This window comes from Patella vulgata, chromosome 1 (genome assembly GCF_932274485.2).
Source record: "Patella vulgata chromosome 1, xgPatVulg1.2, whole genome shotgun sequence".
In the NCBI taxonomy this organism is placed as follows: Eukaryota; Metazoa; Mollusca; class Gastropoda; family Patellidae; genus Patella; species Patella vulgata.
Genome location: NC_065879.2, coordinates 5483495 through 5495107, shown reverse-complemented (window position 1 = coordinate 5495107; position 11613 = coordinate 5483495). Strand labels below are relative to the sequence as shown.

The window sequence follows — 11613 nt, the reverse complement described above, 5'->3', positions numbered from 1 at the left end:
ATTATTTGTAAAAATATGTTCTATAATCTATTTTCGTTTCGTTCTAAATTGTAAACCAAAATATGTTTAGCCAGAAAACAACATGGCAGCTTCAGTTTCAAGAAGTTGTCTGCTCTGTTATAGATTTAACAAATTTGAGAATATTATTGTTTCTAGGTAAACAACATGCCCACGGTGTCGAATAATTGCTGACATTAGGTTTATATTCTGTAATGTTTCCTGGAATGAGCACGTGCATAGCTACAAATTAATTAATATACCGGTACATTGCATCAGAATCGGTCTTTTTTTGTACATTGACATTCCACTGTGACTGTGAAATGAAATGAAATGAAATGGGGTTTAACGTTCTGCTTCTATACTGGGCTAATGAAGACGGGCATACGCCATACAGTGTGCTATGAGGAAAACTCTTATATCGAATTCCAACTGTCAAGGGATCTTTTACGTGCATTCCAATGTATACACGGGACCTCGGTTTTTCGTCTCATCCAAAGGACTAGACAGCTGTCCTTGTCAGGCACATATAGCCATAGGCCTACTGGTGTCTCGGTTTACTTGGTAGACCTACAAAGTTTGGTTCAATTAACAGCAGGAAACAATTGTTCTCCTCAAAATACAATGTTGGGCAAGTGACAGAAGGTAACAGTGCCCCTATAAACTTATAATAAAGCCACTTTATGAGCCAACACAGCAAATTAAATTTAAAGTTAATATAGGGGTTTCAGGTCAAAGTTTCAAATGACAGAAAAAAAAAATTAAAAATATTTTGTGAATAATTTGTTTATTTCATCAAAATATTCTAATTAGATCCAAAGTTATGGAATTTTAAAATCCGAGATCGACGTCAAAAATGTAATCAAAATGCTCTATACCAGTCAATGCGTGGCATGGCACCAAAGTGAGTGCTTTTCAGTCATATTTGAGTGACGTCATAAGCGGTATTTTCCCTTCAGAATCGCTAGTACCAATTTTAAAACTGAAATCCGCACGTTATTGTCAGCTAAAATTTATTAAAATCGTAATAATTTGATTGATAATATGTCAAATATTTATAATCTGGATGATACCTCAAGAAAGTTTTTTTATATTTAGTCGAAATTTAGTAATTTTCAGTCATCAAAACAGATAAATCCCATTTTTTCCGGGTCTAATTGTCCGACCACGTGGTATCAACATGCATAATAATCACAAAAATGTTATCTATCGTTTGATTGGTTCTATATCAAAATCCCCCGGTAACTAAGGTGCGGATTCACCAATGAAGTGAGTCGTAGCAATGGAAAATCTCAGGCCGCGAGCGTCTCATGTAATCAAACGGTAATTTCGCTTACATTTCGATAATTTTTTAGCCCGAATCTTTGCAGATATTGAGATTGATATTAAACTATTGCAATACAATTGCTAGTAATGCATTTACATAAAATAGTAATTCAGAATCGTAGATTGAAGTGGGGTATATTTCAGCCTCTGGCTGTCAGATTTCACGCTTAAGTCACGTGACCTGAAACCCCTATTAATAGTTATGTTAAATTTTGTCATTTGAAGCTAGAGAAATCTCAAAAGAGATTCCTACAATCTAATCGTTATATGAGAAAATACTGTTCAAAATAACCCCATACATGTATATAGTTCTTCAAATCTTCATAATAAATAGCTAACTACATACATTAATTAGCATCTCATGGTGCCTCAGTTTGCAGAATGCCTAAAATGATGTTGCATTAGTCATGAATTGGCCAACCAGCTACGAAAATTTGAGTACAATAGATATATTTTCAATAAAAAAAAAATATGGCAAAGAGCACAAGTGATTAATGTTAAAGGAGCTAAATCGCTAATATTTGGAATCTAGAAATTGACACAAATGGGTCGCAACGCATATAATAATGTAATATGAATGTATTAAACTGATTTACATTCAATCGTTTCTGTTTTTACTGTAATTTCTAATCAGTTATGTTCGGCGAAATACGCCAGAAGTCTCAATTGAAGACAATCTTTAGCGTCTGGTTATTCCAGTGTAAACCGATGGCATTTATTGCGCATGCTCTCCAGATAAGAATATAGCGTCACCATTTGACATGACTTGTGGAATATGTCTAGCCTCGTTCTTTGAGTCCCTTGTTCCAAATGGCACTGAAACGCATTATGGTACATGATTCGTGTACCAAAGACAAAATGTTTATTTTGTCTTGAATATTGGATATCAGAAGCCCATCCTTTCCCTGTAAGATCACAAGATGTTGATTTGAATTGACAAATAATTCGTGTTTTCAATGTCGAAGATTTTTGATGATATTGAGTTAGAGACTTAGCTACTTTAAATGTATTTTGCACAATTTTTATCTATATCGTGGTGGCAAATGTGTTACAAAGAACTCTATTTGGAGATTTAGGCCTATATTAGAGACTAGAGTTCAGGGTAATTATTTATAAAATAATTTGTGTATTTTCTTTTAGGCTCAGAATAAATCAAAGTGTAAAAACAGGATGTCAATTCAGCACCTCAAGACAGATAGCCAAGCAGATCCCCAAATCCAACCGTTTAAATTTAAAAGACAATCTTTCCATGCAGTACAGAAGTTTTATAAGTCGAAAAAACAGAGAAGAAACGATAAAAATATCTCGTCTAAAACAAAACAACTTAGAGTCAAATGAACCATCAAGATTTTCTCAACTTATCAGGCCATTTGGCTTTACAGTTCTAGTGAGTTTAGAAGGTTGGAGTACTAATGTTAAATTGTGGGTGCATGTGCTTCTCTAAAGTAGCAATATGTATGTTATCAATCGATATATGTAAATTTCTGTCCCTTCTTTGCATATTGTAAAAACATTATATACAGCTAAGTGCTTACTCTTACTGTATCATTCACCCAGATTTTCCGATGTAGGTCCCCCTTGTCAGTGATGCAGAACGGAGGGCCTGACAAGGACAACTGTCTAGTCATTCGGATGAGATGAAAAACCGAGGTCCTGTGTACACATTGGCATGCACGTAAAAGATCCCTTTGCAGTTGGAATGCGATATAAGAGTAGGCCGTAGTCCGCTGTCCGGGCAAAATTTCCCTCATAGTACAATGTATGGCGTATGCCCGTCTTCATTAGCTCAGTATAGGAGCAGAACAGTAGGACGTTAAACCCCATTTGATCTCATTTCATTTCTTACTGTGTCCGAAACCTCACACATGTTCTCCAAAAAACGTTTGAAAACAATTCATTTTAAGCAGCAATTAGTCTATGCAAGCCAGAGTACATTAATTTTTTATCATTAATCAGCCTTTAAAAATACTGTTGAGTATGCAGAAATAAAATGGGATTTAACGTCCCACTCTTGTGCTCTGACAAATACTAAAAAATGTACATGTCCATAACATTATTTTATTAATCATTATTTTAGTAATCAGCTAATTTATTTAAGAATGAGAGCTTTCTTATCCTGGGGGCTTGGATGGCCGAATGGTTAGCACATGCGCGTTGTATCATAAGGTCTGTCATTGAGTCAACTGGCGTGGTTTTGATTCCCCGGATGTATGTGACAAGGAGTAGGGTTGCCTGTCCAACCTCATGGGTTTTCTTTCGGTCCTCCGATTTCCTCCCACTGGTAAAGACCCTGATGCGCAAACTAATTATTGAAATAAAATTGAACCAAATGTTAGTCCCGAAATACTGACCTAGTCTGTGATCGAGTGGACGTTAAACTCTCTCTGTCTCTGTCTCTCTCTCTCATGTCTAATATTGTATTTGTAAAACGGGAAAATTTATAAGATTCAGATGACCATGTATAGTATGTTTTAACTCCATGCAAAAAACTTGACATTGTTGTTTTTTTTATAAAAGGAAAACAATATTGTTACTTTGAGATACTTGGCTACCAAAATAGTGTCTGAACAGATCTTCTTCAAAGGCACATTTGATAAATATATATATCTCTCTTCATCAAGATCCAGATATTAATCCCGTCTAAACCACTAGACATTGTCCTTGCCAGGTCCTCTGTCCTGCACCTACTGACAAGAGGAAACCATGCTGGGAAATTTCTCGATCAACACTTCTGGGAGACTTTCTCGACCAACACCAAGATTGAACCCCTGATGTAGCCACGGTGGCTAAGAGGGTAAGACGCTGGTTCATTAGCATGGAAGTCGCGTGTTCAATCAATGGATTGGCTGAGAAAGTTCATCAAGATTTTCCAACATGGTTTCCCCATGTCAGTGGTGCAGGATGGAGGGCCTGACAAGGACAGCTGTCTAGTCATTCGGATAAGACGAACTATTGAGGCCCGGTGTATACATTGGCGTGCACATAAAAGATCCATTGGCAGTTGGAATTCTATATAAGAGTAGGTCATAGTGCCTCATTTCCCTCATAGCACACTGTATGGCGTATGTCTGTCTTCATTAGCCCAGTCGGAGCAGAACAGTAGGAAGTTAGACCCCATTTCATTTCATGTATTAAATGAACCCCTGACTTGCTGATTAGTGAGCACATTGTTTATAATTATATCTTGCTAATGTAGTGTTAACATATCAGCATTTGATCGTCAGTCAAAGTTTTAATGGGGCAGACCTGTTATACATCTTGTCTCTTTTTAAAAAGCAAAAATTTAAATTACAGGCTTGTGGTAGCAGTTTTGTTGGTGCTATGATATGGAATTATGAAAATATAAGATACCATGCCAAAAAAATGATGAACCATGCGGAAGAGCGAAAAATACATTTTCAGAAAACTTTTAAGAATTATGGTTTTAGAGAGCATGTAAGTCAGAGCCTCTGATCGCCAATTACAGCAAAATACCATTATTATTCAATCTGATTAAAACACAGATCCTATTTCGTTTCGTTTCTTTATAGTTCAAAATTTTGTTTTACTTGTCTTTACTACACTAGGATCTGGAAGAGTTGTTATCATAGACGTGTTCTGGATGATGTGAGGGATTAGCCAATGAAATGATCTATTACAGCGAAATTTTAGTGTGAGGTGCATGGAACTGTGGGTAATCTACTAGAAACATCAATGCTGTTTGGTTAATCTAATGTCTGAGGTCAGAGGTCAAAAGCCGCTCGTATGACCTCTGACGCGGCCCCAAAACAATTGGTCAGATCTTCATAGTGTAGGCCATGGAAAGTATTAAGAAACGAAACGCAATATAGATCTGTATTTTAGTCAGATTGCATTATTATTATTATTATTATAATTTCATTTTTAATGTGCTATATAACAATAGTTGTTGCTAAGTTCGTTCGTTCGTTCCTAGAGTTTTACGTCCCCTTCCACCATGGGTGATATCGTAGACAAGTGTTTCCTAAGAAACTTACTAGAGGAAGTCATTGGAGATAGGCCTGATCCAGTTTGATTTGGGTAAGACACAATGTCGTCGTAGGGAAATGCCCAAGGTAAATCTCATTGAAAGGAGAAAGTCTGAGTAAATCATATTCGTTCGTTTCTAGAGTTTTACATCCACTTCCACCTTAGGTGATATAGTAGATAATGTTGCTAAGTGCTGTATAAGCTTATATATACCATGATACACACATTGTATAATTATCTAAACAGATGAGGGGGGTACGTGGATGTATGGTTAACGTATGCATGTTGTATCAGAAGGCCTGCCATTGAGTCAAGTGGTGTGGTTTCGATTTCCTGCTTGTACATGACAAGGAGTAGGGTCGCTTGTCCAACCTCATGGATTTTCTCTGGGTCCTCCAGTTTCCTCCCACTGCTAAACACACCTACGTGCAAGCACATTATTGAAATAAAATTGAAACATGTTAGTCCCAAAATGACCTAGTTTGTGTCGAGTGGACATTTAATGCCATTTCTCTCTCTCTATCTAAACAAATGAGACTTTAGTTTAGATTCAAATTGAGATAATTCCGTACACAGAAGACTGTTAGGAGAACAAAAAATCACCCACTCGGCATTTGCCTCCTAGCAAAGTATTGGTGGGGGGATATAAAATCACCCACTAAATTTAACTGAAGCTTAGCTTTATAGTAATGATGTATTATTTACAGGTTAATTCAATATGGAATCAGATTTCACCTGGTCAGAAGTTAACTTATGGTATAGTTTGTTGTAATTTAGCTGTATTTTTATTATGGCGGGCTCCTAATTTACATTCATTTCTTCTTAGATATTTTGCTTGTTCAACAGGTTTGTAAAACTTACTCAAAATTATTATTTTAAGGTAAATAAAGAGAGTTATTTGTGAGAAAAGTTATAGAATTAGACATTTGACGCTGTAATCTGGGTATCATTTAATCTTGTGAATCTAGCACTAATTTCTTTCATATTTGTTTAATGTCAAAGCTTTGTTTAAAAATTCATAAAAACTCAATCATCATTACTAAAGTCAGTTGGTACCATAAAAAACATAGTCTCGATTATCAATTTTTTGATTTAATCATTATCAATGAGCATTGAGCAGCAAATCGGATTCAAATACAGTGAAAATCTATCATCGAGAGTTGATTATGGTTTGGATAAGTTTTTTAATGTCTAACTAATAGTTTATATAAGATTTCAGGCCTAAAGAAAGACCTGCAATAGGCAGATTTGGCTCTTGCATGATGTATGAATATTTTTGTTTTAGGTAAACCAGCTATGTCGATGATTCTCTCGTCATTTAGTCAGCATAGTTTCATGCATTTTGCAGTAAATATGTATGTACTATGTTCTTTCGCTGGTGTAGCTATACAATTATTAGGAAAGGAACAGTTCTTAGCAGTTTACTTAAGTGGGGGTAAGTTTATACTTTTGCTGTCTTTGAATTACAGTTGTCAAGGGTTATTTTACATGCTCACCCATGTAGGGATGGACTAGATGCGATATACTCATGGGAACACATTTAATAGGCCAATTTTTATTTTGTTTTTCAGCAACTGTATCATCTATGACTAGTATTTTGAATAAATTTATGAGAAAACGTTTTTTTCCATCAGTTGGGGCTGTAAGTATTTATTTATAGATATTGGATCATATGAATAATCAGTGGACGACGTTATAGATATACAATTTATAATATTGATTCCTTCCTTCATAATAAAAAACTGAAAATGATCTGTCAATTAAATTTTATGAAAATGATCTGTTAATTAAATTTTATGAAAATGATTTGTTAATTAAATTTATGAAAATTAAATTTATGAAAATGATCTGTTAATTAAATTTATGAAAATGATCTGTTAATTAAATTTATGAAAATGATCTGTTAATTCAATTTATGAAAATGAATTGTTAATTCAATTTATGAAAATGATCTGTTAATTCAATTTATGAAAATTCAATTTATGAAAATGATCTGTTAATTCAATTTATGAAAATTCAATTTATGAAAATTCAATTTATGAAAATGATCTGTTAATTCAATTTATGAAAATGATCTGTTAATTCAATTTATGAAAATTAAATTTATGAAAATGATCTGTTAATTCAATTTATGAAAATGATCTGTTAATTAAATTTATGAAAATGATCTGTTAATTAAATTTATGAAAATGATCTGTTAATTAATTTTGTGAAAATGATCTGTTAATTAAATTCTATTCTATTATTATTATTATTATTTTGTAGTCGGGAGCCTTGATGGCTATATTAGGAGCAATATGTTATAGTTACCCTGATTCCAGACTTAGTATAGCTTTTGTTGGTGATATTATACCTCATTCTTTCTCCGCTGATAGTGTAAGTATATCTAACTGTTCATTCTTTACAGAGGGGGGAAGGTTGGATGGTTGAATGGTTAGCGCATGCACATTGTATCATAAGGTCTGTCATTGAGTTAAATGCCATTGTTTTGATTCCCCGCGATTCAGACTGCCTGTCCAACATCGAGGGGGGGTGGGGTGGATGGCCGAATGGTTAGCGTGTGCACGTTGTATCATAAGGACTGTCATTGAGTCAACTGGCGTGGTTTTGATTCCCTGGTTGTACGTGACAAGGAGTAGGGTCACCTGTCCTACCTCGTGGGTTTTGTCCAGGTCCTCTGGTTTCCTCCCACTGCTAAAGATCCCCTGGGGGGGGTGGATGGTCGAATGGTTAGCACATGTGTGCTGTATCATAAGGCCTGTCATTGAGTCAGCTGGCGTGGTTTCGAATCATAAGGCCTGTCATTGAGTCAACTGACGTGGTTTCGAATCCCCGGTTGTAGGGTCACTTGTCCAACCTCGTGGGTTTTCTCCGGGGTCTTCGGTTTCCTCCCACTGCTAAAGACTCCTATGCACAAGCAAATTATTGAAATAAAATTAAACCATATGTTAGTCCTGAAATGACCTAGTTTGAGTCGGTTAAACTCTATCTCTCTCTCTCTCTCTCTCTCTCTCTCTCGCTAAAGACCCCTAGGGTCAAGCGAATTATTGAAATAATAAAATTGAACCCTATTTTAATCCCAAAATGACCCAGTATGTATCGAATGGACTAGACGTTAAAACCCCATCCCTCTCTTTCTCCTACCAGTATGTAGAGAAAGGTAGGATGTTAAACCCAATTTCATTTCAGTATAAATGAATTAGTACATTTTATGGAAGACAAAACAGCTCTTTATTCAGTGTTCTTAGTCCCTATTTATTTATTCATAGTCCTTAAATCTTATTTCTTCATTTGTTGTTGTATTTCGACATTTGTACTCTTAAATTAACATCTGCATCTTAAAATCATTATTTGTTTTACAAATTAGACATTTGTCATAAGAGATTTAAGAAGACTGAATAAAGAGCAGTTTGGTCATCCATACATTTTACCAAAAATATTTAAATTTTGTATATTTTTAGGGGATGAAAGGAATTATCTTATTAGATTTAGTAGGACTTGTTATGGGATGGAAAATGTTTGATCATGCAGCACATTTAGGAGGCATATTCTTTGGAATGTAAGTACATGTAGATCATCTAGCTATGGTCAGATAGGAAGTCGTTGTGGTTCAGTGAGTAAGAAATGAAATGAAATGGTGTTTAACGTCCTACTGTTCTGTTCCTAACCTGGGCTAATGAAGACGGGCATACGCCATACATTGTGCTATGAGGGAAATTTTGCCTGGGCAGCGGCGCTACGGCCTACTCTTATATCGAATTCTAGCTGCCAATGGATCTTTTACGTGCACGCCAATGTGTACACGGGACCTCGGTTTTTCGTCCCATCCGAACGACTAGACAGCTGTCCTTGTCAGGCCCTGCATCACTGACAAGGGTAAACCACCATTGAGTAAGACTTTGGCTCGCTAACCTGAAGGTCCTGTCTTCGATACCAGTGTTAGCCGAGGAAGTTCATTGGGATTTTCCGCCGTGGTTCCCCCTTGTCAATGGTGTAGGCCTGGAAAGGGACAGTGTAAAGTCATTTTGGATGGGACGAGAAATGCGAGGTCCTGTGTACACATTGCCGTGCACGTAAAATAATCGTTGACGGTAACGTAAATGTCCAGACATAATTTCCCTGTTAGCACACTGCATGGCGTATGTTTGTCTTCATTAGCCCAGTTGGTGCAGAAAAGTAGGACGTTAAACCCCATTTCATTTCATTTTGATTTCCTATTGTTATATTGGTGTTCTGTTTCATAAATTTACCGTCTGTTGGCCACCTGTCAATATCTAGTGACCATCTATCTAATCAGAAAATTAGAAAAAGTTACATGAAACCTAATGTGGGGTTGGGTGAACCTTAAAATCATCGAATCTGTCATGAGTCATGTGGCCTTGTTTCGATTCCCAGGTTGTATGTGACAAGGAGTAAGGTTCGCCTGTCCAACCTCATGGGTTTTCTCCAGGTACACCAGTTTCCTCCCACTGCTAAAGACCCCTACTGAACCATATGTTAGCCCAAAATCACCTAGTTTGTGTCGAGTGGACTTAAACCCCATCTCTCTCTCTCTCTCTCTCTCTCTCTCTGTGTCCAACCTCGTGGGTTTTCTCTGGGTCCTCCGTTTTCCTCCCACTGCTAAAGACCCATACACGCAAGCGAATTATTGAAATAAAATTAACCATATGTTAGTCCCAGAATGACCTAGTTTGTGTCGAGTAGATGTTAAACCCCATTTCTCTCTCTCTCTCTCTCTCTCTCTCTCTCTCTCTTCCCTGCTCCTCTCCCCTCCCTCTCTTTCATTAATGGTGAATATCGCTCACTCACAGTGACATATAGATTTATTTGTATAAATTTTTTTCCATCTTTCAGCTGGTACATGCGTTATGGACGAGAATTAATATGGGGTAAAAGGCAAGAGGTGATGAAATTCTGGCATGATCTTAGAGGAAATCCATGATTAAAACCAAACTTAGACACTAATTATCTTTAAATCAATTTTAGATTCAACAACAAGTGCTAAACCCTCAACCTGGAATACATTACTCTAGCGAAAAACATTGACGTGAAACATTATGGGTTATCTTCTCTTCTAATTGTAGTACTATTTGATCTTTAAGCTTCACATTGCCATGACTTCGTTGACTAAAACTATAACTACAGTCCAGATTCTTTTATTGTATAAAAACTTATAGCGTTAGTCACTAATCTTCCTCGTTCTCAAATAAGTATATGGCTGATATGACAGGCGGTGTGAGTTCTGTCGAATGTTATCCCCCCACTACCTAATGGTTTGCCCATAGACTGACCACAGTCCTAGATTCCAAATATGGAGTAGACATGCCCCATACCTTGCACTCTGGTAGGGACTAACACTTATTACTAAATTTGGTCAACAGACATGAAGATGACATATGACAAATTAACCTTTAGTTCAATTCATGTAGATTTCTCTTGTTTCAGGTGTTATTTTGCTTGTCTATAAATCTATAAACAATTATTAATTAAGGCCATAATATTACCACATAATATTACTACATAATTCTAACTTTTATGATATAAGGACATTTGAAATTACCTTAATTCTAATATAATATGAATACTGGTATAGTGCTAATTCCACACTTAAAGTATGCTACAATGTTTATATTAAACATACATTATGGGAGATTAGATAAAGAGCTGGCAGTTCTCACTATAATAGTTAAAAACTACATAATGTAAAGGGAATTTCAATCAAATTGATCCACTCTGAACCAAGATTTTAGCAATTGAATTTTCGACAAAGCCTTGATCATCATTACTAAAGTCGGTACGATAAAAAAGACATAGTCTTGATTATCCATTTCATGATTAAATCATGAATGAAAGTTGAGCAGCAAATGGGATCCAAATCCAGTAAATATCGCAGGCTAGTGTTGACATCGAGAGATGATGATGGTCTGGATAAGTTACTTAATGTCCAATTAATAATTTAGATAACATTTCAGGCCTAAAGAAAGACCTGCAATAGGCAGATTCAGCTCTTGTATAATGTATGTTTAAATATAACGTTTAAATAGCTATGTTTTGTATTGTCTGGATTTAAAGAAACTCAATAGAAGGAGCAATTTTGATGAATTCTTGAAAATTGTTCCATTTTGATGCAGCATGAAAAATAAAAGCTCTTGTGCCAAATATTTTCAACTTTGGTTCCTTTTGATTCTTGGGGGGTTGGATGGCCGAATGGTTAGTGTGTACGTGCTGTATCATAAGGTCTGTCAGTGAGTCAACTGGCGTGGTTTCGATTCACAGGTTGTACGTGACAACGAGTATGGTTGC

The 11613-nt window shown here is 36.0% G+C and overlaps 1 protein-coding gene across 3 annotated transcripts; it reads left to right on the top strand.

Annotated features, from left to right (window-relative positions):
• Positions 1 to 70: 70 nt before the first annotated feature.
• Positions 71 to 11469, top strand: LOC126815501 (presenilins-associated rhomboid-like protein, mitochondrial). Of its 3 annotated transcripts, none has more exons than XM_056098291.1 (9): positions 71 to 156; positions 2464 to 2710; positions 4618 to 4758; positions 6018 to 6156; positions 6596 to 6745; positions 6882 to 6952; positions 7576 to 7686; positions 8772 to 8869; positions 10165 to 11469. In XM_056098291.1, exons 1-9 carry the CDS (start codon positions 83 to 85, stop codon positions 10250 to 10252), a joined length of 1119 nt encoding a protein of 372 aa, XP_055954266.1. In that variant the 5' UTR covers positions 71 to 82; the 3' UTR covers positions 10253 to 11469. The 3 variants fall into 3 exon arrangements, with proteins under 3 accessions (XP_055954266.1, XP_055954267.1, XP_055954268.1); XM_056098292.1 differs by having other exon boundaries at positions 2464 to 2723; XM_056098293.1 differs by lacking the exon at positions 2464 to 2710.
• Positions 11470 to 11613: the final 144 nt, after the last annotated feature.